General features: G+C 38.8%; 1 protein-coding gene across 1 annotated transcript; it reads left to right on the forward strand.

The window, feature by feature from the left end:
* The first annotated feature begins 386 nt into the window (after positions 1-386).
* LOC146324667 (trypsin-3) lies at positions 387-10,897 on the forward strand. The gene is made up of 5 exons (XM_084719910.1): positions 387-500; positions 5,734-5,893; positions 8,408-8,549; positions 8,653-8,919; positions 10,430-10,897. Exons 1-5 carry the CDS (start codon positions 446-448, stop codon positions 10,598-10,600), a joined length of 795 nt encoding a protein of 264 aa, XP_084576036.1. The 5' UTR covers positions 387-445; the 3' UTR covers positions 10,601-10,897.
* Positions 10,898-16,976: the final 6,079 nt, after the last annotated feature.

Raw genomic sequence — 16,976 nt, forward strand, 5'->3', positions numbered from 1 at the left:
TGCACTACTTGCGAATTTAAAGCAAGTTATTTTAAAGAAAATGTGTGAAAATTGAGCAATATGTGTCAATAAATAGCCTAAAAATATTGAGATCTTATTTATAGGCCTTCTGTAAAATCAATAAAGACAGTCCATGCTTCACCTTTGATGGGACAGAGGACGGGTCTCGGTGAACTGGGTGATTATATAAACAATGGCAGAGGCTATAGGACGGCACGAGTAGGTCAAGGAGGAGGTGAGACAAGGGGCCGCGCTGTGGAAGCTTCAATTATATATCAGTGCAGGACAAGGTGGTGTCCATGGAAACGGAAATAGGAACTATAAGAAACCCGAGCAGGTGTAATGCCTTCCCATCAAGTTTAGAGGAGCCACACACAGGGCACACAGCGCACACACACGAGCCTCTCTCTGTGTGTGTTCACACTCTTCCTCCCATTGTTTCACTATGGAGCTGCCATCTTTATTACTCTGCATACTGTTGGAAGTCCTGGCTGTAAACTGTAAGTAACCCTCTTTATTTTGAATTTATAGGTTTTCTTCTTCATGCATGAACAGTCTGTAATGATGTTCAGACTCTGGGTTGCAGTGACAGAAAAGTTTGGATGCAGATTATGTTATCTAACATCTTGGGAAAACAACACACAGTTTTGGTTTCATGAATCTTATCAATGTTTTTTAGCTTTGGCACTGTGAGTCCTGGTGCTCCCCTCAGATGGTCTTTTGATAAGAAAGTGTGACTCAGAGGCATTTTCATCAGGACATGACTGAACTTCTTATTGCCTTAAACCATAAATCACACGAGCACGAAGTCAGAGACGACTCTGGTCTAAGTTTGACTTAAAATGAAAAGATAAGAATATTTCAATAGTAAATTCAACAGAGCATCATTTTGTTTTGACTCATCTTTGTAAAGTCCTGTTCACCCTTAAAAGTTTAATTTAAGACTTTAGTTTAACCAGTAACATGGTTTAAAACCCCTGCACATTGTTACTCCCTGCAACAAAGGTATCTTCTTGCGATAAAGAGCTTTTGAAATGAGAAGGTCAGTAAAAGTGTGTGTATTCACCATAAGAATTTGAAACCTCTGCAACAACAGATGCACAGACACCGGCACTGATCTGACTTAAAATGAAAAGATAAGACTGTTTATATTTGTAACCACACTACTGTACTTCTGCAAATAAACCCGTTTGCAGTTTGTTGAATTTGATGACCGTTTGGTTCACATTTTAAAGTTTAATTTTAAACTTTACTATGTAGATATATACACACAAAAGTGTGCTTCTATACCAAAATAATGTGAAACATCGACAGGAGACTGGCAAAAAAATGTAATCACACTTCTGTGTTACTGTTGGTAGTTTGTTGAGTTCACTGATCTTCTTATTAATATTTTAAAGTTAAATTTTAAACTTTGGTTTAACCAGTAACACTAAAATTCCTGTAAGATGCACATTGTTACTCACAAGATATATTTCTTTATAAGATATCTTTCTGAGACAACGAGCTTTTGAAATGATAAGGTCAGTTTTCGCTGTTTGTTGAATTTGATGACCGTCTTATTCACAATTTAAAGTTTAATTTTTAAATTTCACCTTATCAAAATAATTTGAAACATTGAAACAACAGGACATCAGCATAGATTTGACTTAAAATGAAAAGATGAGAAGATTTCAGTGGTAAATTCAACGCAGCATCATTTTTGGTTTATGATATTTGCAAGATGTTTGTAAAAACAGGTATATATTACTATAAATACACCTGTTTACAGTTTGTTTAATTTGCTGAGCATCTTGTTCACATTTTAAAGTTTGTTTTTTAACTTCAGTATAATCATATAAGTGCTCTTATTTATCAGGAGAACTTTTGAACAACAGGACACTGAAATAGGTTTTACTTAAAACGAAAAGATAAGAGTATTTCAGCGGTAAACTGGACGGAGCATCATTTTGCTTTATTATATTTATAATGACACTTTTGCATTTGTTGAATTTGATTATCTTCATTTTGAAATTCAGTTTTAAACTTTGGTATAACCAGTAACTTTAAAGTTTGCACCTGTAACATGCACATTTTTACACACTGCACAAGATATCTTTCTGAGACGACGAGCTTTTGAAATAAGAAGGTCAGTAAAAGTGTGCTCATTCACCAAAAGAACTTGAAACCTCTGCAACAACAGATGAAGGCGAACAACAAAACAACAAGAGGTATTTGTGGGCAACACCCCCTTTTGTGCCTGTAATTATGTCTCAAAGATAAAAGGTGAAAGAAGACTCTGATAAACATTGTGTACATGTCTAGGATGTGGGACAATGCTGGATGCAGACTGATAAACTTTTACTAATTTCATCTTGTTTGCAGTCAGCGGTGAATCACATACTTGTGACAAAGTTCAGCGGTGTGTACAGTGACAAACTTCAGACACACAATAGGAGTGCCGTTACTCAAGGCTCAGCTCCGAGGATGTTACATAACGCTTTCTCATATACCTGTATGTGAGTGTGTATCTCACACACACCCAATCCATGCCATGTACAGTACACAGTCTAGAGTTACCATTTTGCTGTTGACACGCATCACTGCTGCTAATTATAGCTGCGGATCAATATCTAGGACAGTAACAGGAGGGTATTGTTTCAGCCCCGACAGCATTTCAAATGTTTAAAACTGCAGATACTCTCAGGGCTGCAGCAGAATTGTAGAAATCCTGATTCCAGGTGCCACCAAGTCTCTAAAGTCTTTATTTATTGAGTCAGCTGTTCTGCAAATTTTATTTCCCAATGTAACGGCCTGTTCTATCAGGAATAAAATTCTGTTGCGTTAAACTGAATCACTGGCCTGTTAACAAAGTTGAATCAGCAGAGGTGGGACCAAGTCATTAGTTTGCTGTTCTCTGATCTTAGCTTCTTAAATGTGAATATTTTTCAGTTTCTTTATTCCTCTACGAACTGATTATCTTTGAGTTGTGAATAAAACAATTTTTCAAAATTTTCTGACATTTGAAAACAAACAACTATCAATCATGGGGTGTCAGTAGCTCAGTCTGTAACTGGTTGATACCACCAGACGCGGCACGTCTGCGCCACGGTTCTGATCCGTCCTCCGCACGGCTGCAAGCCCCACCAGCAGCGTTTCAGAGGTGTTTCAGGAGCGGAGCGTTTTCCCGCCCGATTGTGTTTCCTTGCTCAGATTTTGTTGATTGGGTCCTCTTTCCTTGCTCTTTGTGCGTCTACCGTGGATAAGCAGGCTACGTGGTGAAATAGTGTTTTTTTTCTGTCCTCTCTTTATGATCGTGAGTCTGCACGGGGTCTTTTATTTTGAAAATTAACCAGATTCTCCCTGCCTTTTCTGTGTCTGACTTCCTGCCCGTTTGATCTGCTCTGTGCTAACTGGTGTGGAATCCGTCAAAAACAGAATTGGTGCATATTCACAGTGGGGCGGAGCAGAAAGTTGCCTCTGGGACGCTGCTGGTGGAATCACAAGCACTGTGTAGAACGGCTGCGATCAGCTGCGGCTGACGTGGCGCAGCCGTAACGTGACTCAGCCACGCCTGATGGAGTTTAGCCATAAGGACTTGGCTTGGTCCATCACGGACTAGTCAGTACAGAATGTGGACTGGAAGCTGGAGAGGTGTCAGTTCACCGCCTGGGAACTCTAGGTGCCCTAGAGCAAAACACCAGACCCTGACTATATGTGTGTCCTGTTTGTGCATTTGTGTGTATTTTGGGCCTGTGATTGTAAAATACCAAGAGTGAAAACATGTAATTTCCCACAGGGATGGATAATTATGTCTTCTTCTTAATTGTAAAAATAACTGACTGATTAATCAGCTATGAAATTAATCATTAGTCATCAGCCCTCTTCACCGAGTTTAACACCATTTTAACAACAAAACCTCATTTCACTGTTTCACTGAAGATTAAAGTTGTGTCTCTTTTTTAAATTTTATTGAGTCTAAGACAAAATGTAGTGGATTAAAAATATAAAGTAGCATTTAATTGGAATACTCAAGTAAAGTACTGGTACCCAAAAAATGTACAGTACTTGAGTAATTAGTTACTTAGTTACATTCCACCACTGCAGAATAACTCAAGTAAAGTTACATGTGCATTTTTCTTTTCTGAAGTACTGCAATTTAGAGGGAACCGTGGAGTCTAAAGTAAGATTTGTGACTTGTGAGTTTGCACCTTATGAAGCCTATAAAACACTAAACACATGTTCATTTTTAACTGTAGAATATAAAATTACTGCAAATTATTAAATCCTCTAAACTCACAAAACAAAAGACAAAGAGTGTGACCTCAGTGTTCAGTTACAGCCTAACTGAACTCTTTTAGTCAAAATAAATCACACGTTCTGATGGACAGATCCATTTAAATGTTTGCATGTCTTTACATTATTTTTTTCTAAAAAGATCACAATCTTGTAAAATGTTCAAGCTCTCAGTCAGCGTTAAACCTCACTGACTGTATGATTTTTTACAGTGCATTCGTCTGACAGCTTTAGTTACTTTGCAGATTCCATTCATTCATCTTCAGCTGCCTATCTGAAGTTGGGTAACAGTTCCCACCACTAGTCCTCGCTCTGCGCCGTGGCCTCCTCACAGCTGGACGTGCCTGGAACACCTCCAGGCACCAGGCGGCATCCTTACAAGATGCTCCAACCACCTCAACAGGCTTCTTTCTACGCAAAGGAGCAGCGGCTCCACTCCGGGTCCCTCACCCTGTCCCTGAGGGCGACGCTAGACACCCACCTGAGAAAACCCACTTGCATTTCGGCTGCTTGCAAATTCAGATTATTCAAGCAAAATATAATCAACTAATTAACTAGGAGGTACTATCATAAAGAAGCCAGTAGTAGGGATGTTCGTGATTAGTCGACTACACAATTAAACATCGCCACCCTCGCTAGTCGGCACCAGAAATACTAGTTGGTTCAACTGCTTATCAATAATTTATTCATGCACAATGCCAGTTAACTGTTGCCTCTAAGGAGTTATGCAGCTGTCTGCCACTAGTCAGACAGCAGCCCCTCTCACCGTACACCGTAAACGTTTTAATCTAGAAAATGGACATAATGTTGAATGTAGACTGTGACAGAATAAACTGATATATAATCAATTAACTGGAGCAACATGTGACCACATTCAGCACAGACATGAACATTAACCTGCAAGCAGAGCAGCTTGATGCCCATTCTGCAGAAGTGGTCATTTTATTTTTTGGTAATTTTTGTGTCTTTTATGCAAATATCTTTCATTTTTACTTGGGTAAGATTTTAAATGCACAACTTTTACTTGTAACCGAGTATTTTTACACTGTAGTTTTTATTATAGTAAAAATCTATTTCTTCCACCATTGCTATTGACAGAAGGATTCAAACCAGCACACAGAGAGTAGAAATCCAAATTGAGTCAGTTTGTTGTCTCCAAAACTGTGTGTTATGTAACATCAGACAGATAATGATTGTCAGACTCACTGTGAATCAGTGTACCTCAGAGATGAGATTGCTTTTCATTGATCTGTTGGGCCAGAAGCATCACACCAGTGTCTTCTTTATGACTCGTATTGTTCTTGCTGATGCTGCAGCTGCAGTAATAACGTTACAACTGTGTTAGCTCTGCGTGGCTCTTAGCAAAAAAAAAAAAAAACCCTGCGGATTGCTTTATGTGCTTCCCTCTCTCAGATTGCAGCCTGAGCTCGACTTTATTTTCCTCTGTGTGTGTCGCAGGTCGAGACGAGGCACAGGAACGTATTGTGGGAGGATACGCACCAGTTCCACATTCAATCAAGTACATTGTGTCGATACAGACAACAGAGCGTCAGCACCTCTGTGGAGGCTCCCTGATAAATAAGTACTGGGTGCTCTCAGCGGCACACTGTAACGTTGGGTGAGTTTATTCTCCGTCTTTTGATTTATTTTCGACTGAGTGTAAAAGTTAACCTCAGGCAGAAAATAAACCTGATCAAGTGGTAAACTCGGGTCACAATATACTGCACAGCTTTGTGTCCCGATTCAGCTTTTTGTAAGGAAGTTGTACGCAGCAATAAAAGCCTATTGATATATGATGACCTCAACTTGACTTCTGTGTGTATAAATGTGCATACCAAGAATTACGTGAATATCAGCCATATCAGATTGTCCATTCTGTAAAGTTACCAGGACGGAGAGAAAGCACATTAAAGTAACACAAGCTCACCAGAAACAATGGAGCTCTGTGTCATTGGAATCTGACCCAAGAGTATAACGGTGTTGAGGCTCACTGACAAAACACTTTCATATTACAGACAGTTTGGCTCATAAGGAAGCAATAATTTCAGACAATGTTTGGTGTCTGATCCAGGCTCTAATGTTACAACAAACTGATATTGGTCTTTAACTTGATTGTCAGTCAAATTCCCAAATGTCGGCGTTGCCTACTTCCCTATCACTCAACAAACAACAGCATCTGTCCTCAAAACTCCCCAGTGTATCAACAGTAAATTCAGTCCAATAATAGTGCTGAGCAGAGCTGAGCCAATGAACGATGTCTTCTGCGAAGCCACGCTGTTGGAACACGTGCAGAACGTGTCTTGGCATCGTCTCGCTGAAGTAAGCAGGGGCACCTCTGCAAAATGTGCAAGTGTTGCTCCAAAACCTGTACGTACCTTTCAGGATTAATGAAACCTTCACTGACACACTTTTGAAGTTAGTGCTGGTAACAATCTGGATGGTCCTTTTCCTCTTTATCCCAGAGGACACGACGTCCATGATTTGTGAAAAAAATCTGAAATGTGGACTCGTCAGACCACAGCACGCTTTTCCACTTTGCGTCAGTCCATCTCAGATGAGCTCGGGCCCAGAGAAGTCTGCAGCGTTTCTGGATGATGGTGATATATGGTTTCGGGCCTTAGTTAAATGATCTACAGCACACAGTCCAAAGTGCAAGGCACCAGGGTAATTAGAGTGTCCAACTCCACTTTGCTATTTAAACAATGCATGAAATAGGTGCAAAGTAAGCGTCAAGATGCAAAGGGGTTGTATTTAGTCTCTTAATGAATCGTAGGTTTGTTTTGGGGCGTAACATGAATGAACCCAATCAGAGCATCATCTCTTATTCCCTTTAAGAGGCAGGTGCGTCTGCCTCTGGTGCACTGCTATTTAAATGACGGGTTCAGGAGTAGAAGAAGAAGGAGGACAAGTGAACAGAGATGCTGAAATGACCCAGTGGTGGTGATTCAGGCACTGTGGTTAACCTGCAGGTCGGACAGGCTCGGTTAATTAATCATGAACATCATGATCAACAGTAGATGGGCTGCAGGTGGGTGAGATAAGATGGACTGTCTCCTCCTGTCTTAACTATCTGTGTGCAGAATTATGCATGAATGCACAGAATTAGGCACAGAGGGATGACTGCTGTGACATTACAGTGCACATGGAAACATAACTGCGGTACATTAATTACTGGAAGCAGCATCTCTGATCAGTGGAGTAAATTGTTATAAAGACAATACAACACAAAATTAAGAAATCACCTTGAGGTTTTTGTTGATCAAAGATGCAGTTGATTTGTGTTACCTGTGCTGGGGCGCTGGCCAAGAAAATGACAACTGTGCTGGTTTAGAAAATAGCAATGACAGTTGTGTTGCTCTGTCTTAACCTACATTTCTAGTTGCAGTGACAAACTATGTTTACTGACAATGGTTTTGTGAAGTGTTCCTGTGCCCATGAAGTATCCTTTACACACTGGGGTTGTATTTCTGTAAAACAGACCTGGGCAAAATGTGGACGCGGCCCGCTAAGAGGTTTCAAGTGACCTGCAAAGTCATCATGGAAATACCAAAAACTACAAATCTAACAAACAGTCAGTGGCATTTTACTTACCATCAAACTATTATCAGACCTTTATTTTGAAAGGGGTCAGTGCTGTGTTCATTGGTAATGATAATGAACTGTATATTTTACAGTATTACAGTAAACGTTATTCACTCAGTGCTGCACATCCATGTTGTTTGTGTTCTTCTACTTTTGTTGTTGCTGTTGTTGTAACCCGATGCAGCCTGCATGGTTCACTGTAAAACATCAAGTTTTGGACACTGCCAACAAAATATTTGCCCACAATTCAACATGGTAATTCAGAAAGGGTGACCAACAGTAGAAGTGCTCTCTACAGAACATTCCTTTAATAGAGATCCGGCCATTATTCAGATCTCTTTGTGTCTGGTCCACGGCAGCCTGATTAATTTCTCATCTGCCCTCCCAGGAAAAATAATTGCTCACCCCTGGTGTAAAAGTACGTGGAAGTTCAGGTGTTACTTTGTCTCCCTGTATCAGGTGTCAAAGCAATTAAAAAAATACACTCATATAAACCCAAAAATGTTTCCTTTAATATTAACAAGACAAATGTTCTTTTTAATCTCTGCAGGGTGAATAAAATGATGATAGTGGCAGGTGACTACTCTCTGACTATCTATGAGGGAACAGAACAAGAAATCCTGCCCCAACTTCTGGTTCCCCACCCTGAGTACAACAGCACCACCAACAACAACGACATCATGCTTATAAAGGTGCAGTACGCAAACTAGTGGTAGTCTTTTGTATTTCTTTCAGAGGGTGTTACTCCGTCTGGGACAGAATTCATTTTAGTGGCTCTCTGTTTATTCTCTCCAGCTGAAGGCTCCGGTGTATCTGAACAACTACGTCTCCATCGCTCTGCTGCCCCGGCAGGGCGCCTCCATAGTGGAGGGCAGGGTGTGTCGGGTGTCAGGCTGGGGATACACCAGCCCCAGCGGTGGACAGATCCCCTCCACCCTCCGCACCGTCAAGCTCCCCATCGTCTCGACAGACAAATGCAACAGCAGTGAGTCCTTCGACGGCAAGATCACAGAAAACATGCTCTGTGCTGGTTACACCGCCGGTGGAAAGGACGCCTGTCAGGTAAGAAGATTTTTACAAAGTGTATTCATATGTTATCATCTGGATAGTTTTATAAAGATTGCTTGTTTTAACTTTTTCTTTTGCCTTTTGTTGTTCTGAATTCATACCAAGTTGTGTCTAAATCTGTATAAATATTTCACTGTGTAGAACAGAAACTGTTTTATATTCTTAGATGCAACTTCATTAGATATATTTCTTCAAAAACTGACAATTTCCTACATTTCTACAATATAAAATATCCTCTGTGGGAAAGTCCTTGTTCATTACGAATGAGGATGAAATATTTTTATATTTTTGACTGTCAGCGAGTCCCATCACTGTAAAGACAAAAAACGATATTCTAAAATCACTCTGACGTCTCTGCCCTGTCTCTGGAACTCAGCTATTTTTTTAAAAAATACATTTCTTTAAAAATGTTTCTTAATCAATGGTGAAATCAAGTTTTTCTCTTTCACTTTAGCTCTATTCTCAAGTCAGAATTGCTGTGATGTGGATTTCTCATTCATTCAACCTTTATTAAAGGCACCGCATGTGTTTTGGAACATTTATGCAAAAGAGTTTGTACAACTGTTTACAATTTGCACAAGAACTACTTGCACATGGTTTGCCGACCAAAACTGATGGGTTCTGTAAAACTCAGAGACTTTGCTGAACTCTTCACAGCTTCTAATCTTTCATTGTTTGAGCCATCAACTACAAAACGATCAATTCAGTTTTCAAATATGTTAAGAATTTATGTATATTGCATAAATACATATGATATAGAATGTTTTTTAATGTCTGTCAGGTGACAGAGAATCACATGGAGGTCATTTTGTGGCAAATATTCTTTACATGAAAGATCAGAGGTGTATTTTCTATTTACAGTACATGTAATACAAATAAATTTACTGCATATATATAGATGTGCAGCCCTTTTCTATCTGCACTACAGTATTGTACAGTACAGACTTTTCCCAGTAAACTCTTTTTTTACTTCTCACCACTAATACTTCCTCTTCTTCTTCTAATACTTTTATTTAACATTTTAAATGCACAGCTTTTTACTTTTACTTTGTATTTACACTGCAGTATTGCTACTTAAGTAATCTAAGAGTCATTGTTTTAAAAGCCTGAGTAATTTCCTAAAGCAGCTGATCTCTGTACTTTTTAGCAAATGTTACTCTGCAGGAGTAAACTGTGCATTTGTTGGGGACTATTTTCAGCAGCGGATTAGTGCAAGATTGAGTGTTTCCAGCAGCAGGATGTTGTGTGTAGGATTGAGTCAAAATAAACTGCAGTGCTCGCAACAACTGGGCTCTGTGGCACAGAAGAACAAGCTATTTCAGGCTGAGGCTGCACAAACAAGACCTGTTAGCTGGATCAGTTCTGTGCTGGTTTTAGTCTTATAAGAAATAAGACGAGTATAGAAAATCACAAGACGTGTCCTTTAAGATTCTTGTTCAGTACAATCTGAGTCTGGAAGAAAAACACATTTTCTCTTATATTTCCTCCCTTTGTGCCGTTTCAGGGGGACTCTGGAGGTCCACTCGTATGTGAGGGCCGGGTCTACGGCGTGGTGTCCTGGGGGAGCGGATGTGCTGCTGCCCAGTTTCCTGGAGTCTACACTGCTGTGTCCAAGTACCGCAGGTGGATAGACAACTCTATATTCAGCTACTACAGCAGGTGTAGCAACGATTAATAACACTCAGTGTTACTGAGATAACAACAAAAACACTCTGGACTTCAATTCAATTTCACTTCTTTGATTTAAGATTTGTTCTTTTTACCATTTGTGCACATTTTCCATATGTTAAAGGAATAGTTTAATATTTTGGGAAATAACATTATTTCCTGTCTTGAAGACAAGTATGGTGCATTCCATTTATCTCAGAGGTCAGCAGATAGAGCTGAGAATGATGTCACATCCACACTGACACATTCTAGTACAAGTCGGAAAAAACTTATTTTGTGCTTGATAACAACACATTACATACACATTTAGATTTAATGAGACAGAACAGAAGTGCAAACAGAGAGGCAAAGTCAGCTGGATTTGCCCGAGAATCCACTTTGTCCATTGAAAGAAGAGTAAAGAACGGCACTGGAGGCTTTTATCGATGGAAAAGACCGGCTTCGATTGATTGATTGAAGTTAGCCCGTGTTAGACGTGACAGACAGATGGTTCATCCAAATACCTGCCAAGTGTTTTTGAAAGTTCCCAAAATGGAGCACATGATTAGAAGAGAGGATGAAGGACTGTCAGGTCTGTACACTAAAAATGAAGCTACAGCTAGCAGCCAATACCTTAGCTCAGGATAAAGACTAGACTGCTAAAACTCACTGATTAATATGTTTTATGTTGTTAATTTAATCTGTACAAAAGCCTACGTGAAAAAAGTAACTCAGTATTTGTTGGTGCTAAGCTAAGCTAACCATTTCCATGCACATTTCACTAAAATAACAAACTATTCCTTTAAGTTTTCAAGCTTGAATATTTATCATGTCTGTTGTTGATCTGTTTAAAACATTTCAAAAAACACACACAAAGACAAAACAAGGACATACTGACCACATTTACACAACATCAAGAATGATGTGCCATAATCACTGCTTAAATTACTCAGACTCAGTGCTTTAAGGGTGAGGACACAGGTGATTAACATGGTAACGGAAATACAACGCAATCCAGTGCTATGGCTCCAAAAAACCTTTGCAAAGCTTGCATGTTCAGTTTTGTTCAGCAACTTGAGCGATTAGAAAACTGTTGTGACAATCGATGAACCCCCTAAAAGACTGCTTCCAGACCTGCATTAAGACATTCAAAGAGTCCGCTTAGAACAATTATTAAAATCTTTGAAAAGGCATCTACTCCTACCTCATTAACATTTCAGAATCGATAATTCTGCTAATTTTCATGCTTTTAGGCCCGCCCCTTAAAATCACTTGATCACTTGATTATTCCGTCAGCAGATGAATGTGAAAATAGACCTCTAGCTGCAAACTCTGCTCATACACCATTTTGCACAATGAAGCTCAAACACTCACCTACAGGAACCAGAAGAAAAACATATTTCTCAGGATGGGGACTTTAAGTAAAAAAAATAAATTTTCAACCCAAGCATTAGATGGTTACAGTAAATCAGTTTGACACTGTTTTGTCTGACGAAAGAATCAATCTGAAGATGTAATCATGGACTCTAGGAAATCATGGCGGGTGTTTAACAATTCATCAGTTAAGACAATAATCATGAGATTAACTGATAATGAAAATAATCGTCAGTTGCAGAGCAGGAAATTGTCGATTGAACTGTGGGGTTGTTTGTGGATTTACTGCACTGGAGTGCAAAAACAAACATCAAATGGTAAAATTCATGCTTTATTCATATTAAACTAAAACACAAATGGATTGATTTATTCCTTACAGTGTCATTTAATCAATTTAAAACCATTAATGCATACAGAATTTCTATCAATCTGAATGTGAACTATCTCAGTTACAATCATTAAGAATCTATATACTCTGTGTGTGTGTGCGTGTGTGTGTGTGTCTGACTTCAGGGATACATTTCAGACTGAAGACCAGCAGTTAACTGAGTTTACAACAGTTACTGGGGAAGGGCTGATTTTTGGGTCAGTGGTTAAAGTTAGAGTAGATTAAACATAAACATACAGTAGGTAACATTTAGACATTAAAATCTCTGAAAACCAGATTATATATTTTGTTGAATTGTGTACTTACATTATCCCAAATGTTTCCTCCCATGTTCCCATGCCTTTAAAAGTATAGTTGGGATTATTTGTAGAGGTATGAGGTACTTATTCATAGTCAGTGTATTACTTACAGTAGATGGGGGTCAACATGCTTCTAGTTTCTAGAAGCAAGGAGCTGAGTAATCAACTGCTGTGGATGGTGTCGGCAAAAAAACATATTTTATAAAAGGTCCACCTAAAGAAAATCAATATCAGTTTAAGTGTACGCTATATTTAGAAAATTTTCAACACTTTACCTTGCTGGTGGGTAACCTTCACTGATGGGAAACTGCTGTTACATAAGCGCATTATCGCTCCCTCTAAACCGACCAAACTCTGCAGGCAAAAACAGTCACTTTACCTTGCAGAGGACAGGAGTTGCTAGCCTCGATCTATTAGTTTGCTTGTGTTATTGTATGAATTGTAGTGAATCTGAGTTATGCTTTTAAAACACTCAAGTCAAACAATAACCTTAACAAACTTACTCATCACGGCAGTGATAGAATATCAGCTCTGTGCTCTGCAGAGTAAAATAAAAAAAGTTTGGTTGGTATGGAGACGGTGATATTTGGCTTATATAACTGTCAGAAGAGACTTTCTGATGACAGACTAAAGCAGTGAATTATTCTAAATATAGGGTGCACTTAAACTGACCTTGATTTTTTAGGTGGCTATAATATCATTTGCTGCTGACCCTGTTCACAGACTGGGTGCGTGTCGACTGCCATCTACTGTAGGTAAATAACTGACCATTGATAAGTAACTCATACAACCACGCCTCAAATAATCAGAACTGTAAGCAGCAGGGTTAGACAAGAAGTGCTTATGGTTAGGGTAAGTATCCAGGAAATTCATGCAAGTCAGCGTAATGACTCGGGATGCACCGATCGACTGGCCAGAGACCGGAACCAGTCGGTTTTCTGCTGTTCACAGACTGACAGTTAAAATCTCACCTCCTGTTCTGGCTGAAGAATAAAGAACCTGTGCTGATGCATCTCCTCAAACATTTTCTCATCCAGATTTGTTTAACTTCCGGTTCACTGCAGAGGTTCACAACAGCAAACTGTTGCACTGCGTCAGTCTCCTGTTTGTTTACATCTGCTGCCACATGAGATCATGAGAAATCACATCGAGAATCTGTCAAATCTTGTGAAAATATGTTTCCTCTAGTATATAATATTAATATAACAATATAATAAGGCCTGGCTATAATCTGGAGCACTTTTGGAGAAAATGTTGTTTAATAGTCAGTGTTTTGCAATGAACATCTAATTTAATTTTACTAGAAAAGTTGCAAAATCGGAATTCGCAGATCAGACCCTTAAAAAAAAAAATCAGAAATCAGACTTAAAAACTGGAATTGGTGCATCTCTAGTAATGACCTAGTGACCTAAGTAAAAGTGCGTGTGTGCGTGCATGTGTGTGTGTGTGTGTGTGTGCGTGTGTGTGCGTGTGTGTGTGTGTGTGTGTGTGTGCGTGTGTGTCCTTAGTTTAATTAGCAAGTCATTGATCACTGCCAATTTCATGTGGTTTATTTATGGAGTAGTGGTGTTATAAACCTGGCACTATGCATAAAGCACCTTGAAGTGTGAGAGTTGAGCAAATGCATGGAATTAGGTTTTAAATAAAAGAGTGAGATTGACATTGTGAGTGTGTTATACAACAATGACATGAACTGTAGTGTTTTCTTGTTTTATACACTTTAATAAAGTACTGATCATCCCACTGTCTGGCTGACTTCTTTATTTCCAATTACAGGCTTTGCTCCTCAGTGGAGACTTTTAAGAACTGGATTACATGAGCTGTGTGGAGAGATAACTCACACAGTCCTTTTCACACTGTGTGTCATTTATATAACAAGTGAGAGAGGCCATTCAGAGGTGGCAAAAGTACACACATCCTTAACTCAAGCAGAAGTACAGACACTTGTGTAAAAAAAAGACTGGGAAAAGTAGAAGGACTGATTCAACTTCTTTACTCAAATAAAAGTGAAAAGTTACAGACTCTGAAATGTACTCAAAGTATAAAAGTAAAACGTTGCTCTCTTTCTACCGGCTGTTTCCAACTGAAGCTCACCTTTTGTTTGGAGTTTAGTCTCCTTCTCTTGTCTGTTTCATCTTGTTACGTCTTTTGGCTTGTTTTTGTCTTGTTACTTAGTTTTTCGTCTTGTCATGACATTTTTCTGTACAGCTTCATCAAGCTGTTATGCCATTTTTTGTTTTGTTACATTGTTTATGTTTGTCTTGTTACACAATTTATGTAAATTGTCATTATGTTAAATAGTTCACGTCATTTTTTGTCAAATTACACAGTGCACTTTGTTTTTTTTATCTTGTTATGATATATTTTGTTATGTTATGTATTTTAGGGCTTGTTATGCTGTTTTTTTTTTTTGTCCTGTTGCGTCCTTTTTGTCTTGTTACAAAGTTTATGCATGTTTATGTAGTTTACATCATTTTTCGTCTAATAACTTTTGTCATCTTGCTACATAGTTAACTTCTTTTTCCATCTTGTATGTACTTTACGTTGTTTTTCCTCTTGTTACATTTTTTTTTTATGTTAAGTCTTTTATGTTTTGTTACATCATTTTTCATACTGTTGCGTCTCTTTTGTTATGTAGTTTACATTATTTTTCATCTTATAACTTCTTTTTCATCTTGCTACATAGTTTACTTCCTTTTCTACCTTGTTACATAATTTACGTAGTTTTTTCTTGTCTTGTTATGCCATTTTTCATCCTGTTGCGTCTTTTTTTGTGTTATTACATTTTTATGTCGTTTTCGTCGTTACATTGTTTTTTGTCTTGTTACATAATTTTTCATACGTCTTGTTTTGTTACGTATTTTACGTTGTTTTTCATCTTATGTCATGTTTCGTATTGTTACATCTTTATCATACTGTTATGACATTTTTTTTGTTTTGTTGTCTTTTTTGTCTTGTTAGGCTTTTTCATCTCATTACTTTATTGTCCTATTATATCATCTTTTGTTTTTCATCTTGTTATGTTGGCCTGACATTTTCATCTTGTTACGTCTGTCGTCCCTGATATACACTGATGGATACACTGACGAATCATCTTTTCTGTGTGCCTCATTTAGGTTGAAATCGGTCTTGTAGTTGGGAGAGAGGTGCGCAGTGATACAAGATAAAAATTATCAATAATTCTCAAGTGCATTAACACTAACGTAACAAGTCTGTTTTAAAAATGTAAGGTGTTGAAAAATAGATGTCAGAAAAATAATTACAAAGTAAAGTACAGCTACCTGAAAACTCTACTTAAGCACAGTGACAGTATTTGTACTTAGTTACTTCCCACCTCTGAAGTCATTACAGGAGCACAGTTAATAAGTCAGTTCATTGATTAATTTTTAAAAACTACAGCGATCCCTTTTGGTAAAGAGTGTAACTTTCGGCTGCTTTTCACCAGCCTTTCTAAAGCAGCAGATGAATTATCCTAAAACTGGACTGCCTTCATGAAATATGCATGGCGCCAGTCTTCCCTCTGAGCAATCTGTGTGATGAGACGTCCTCGCTGCCTCGGCCGGCAGTGATTCCGGTAAAGACGCCAGGTGAAATCAGAACAGACTGCGTCACACCTGATAGGTGTAGGTGTATCACAACAGAATGAATAGTTGATGGCCTACTTTAGGGGCTTCTCTGGTTTCTCTGCTCAGCCCTGTTTGCTGTGTGATGATGGGTGTGTCAGTGCCCCATGTGATTGATGGATTTCAGGGCTTTTATGCCTCTGATTCTACAGTCTTGGTTACATAAAGGCTGATTCCTTTTGTTCAGGCATGAGAAGGCGTCTCTGGGGACCGTCAGAGTATATCGCCTGACATGGTCAATCCGGAGTTCCCTATATGCTCCCTGGCTCACAAAAGGGAATGTCCCTCACTGGGTCTGCGTGTTTCATGTGGAAAAGTATTGATCGAATCGTATATATTGTGGCCATTCCTCGAACAGTTTCTCCCAGAGGACTCGCCTTTGTGGCAGCCGGGAAGACAAAACATGTTTTACAATCATAATGGCTTCTTTTGCCAAAACTAGGCCACCAGAATCCATTATTTTACAATATGTGTTCTGCAGTCTTCCAGAGAACAAAGTTTACTTGAAAGCCTCAGGCAGACTTTTGGGGTATCAGGGGTGGCATACACACATGAAAAGACATTTAGGCAGTGGAGGAAGAAACTCTCAGATCCTTTACTTCAATAAACGTACCACTGAAGCTTCTTTACAATATTTTTTTTTTTTAATATTCTTGTTTATTTCATATAATTAGAGCTCCATTTGCTCCTGTTTTGTAACAATAGCATCAATACCACGTC

Source organism: Lutjanus erythropterus, chromosome 6 (genome assembly GCF_056507025.1).
Source record: "Lutjanus erythropterus isolate fLutEry1 chromosome 6, fLutEry1.hap2, whole genome shotgun sequence".
NCBI classification, from domain to species: Eukaryota; Metazoa; Chordata; class Actinopteri; order Lutjaniformes; family Lutjanidae; genus Lutjanus; species Lutjanus erythropterus.

Excerpts from the sequence above, each read along its gene's own strand:
- LOC146324667 (XM_084719910.1), top strand. The coding sequence starts at position 446 with ATGGAGCTGCCATCTTTATTACTCTGCATACTGTTGGAAGTCCTGGCT. Across the intron at positions 8,550-8,652 it reads ACGACATCATGCTTATAAAG|CTGAAGGCTCCGGTGTATCT; the intron begins GTGCAGTACGCA and ends TATTCTCTCCAG. Across the intron at positions 8,920-10,429 it reads GTGGAAAGGACGCCTGTCAG|GGGGACTCTGGAGGTCCACT; the intron begins GTAAGAAGATTT and ends GTGCCGTTTCAG.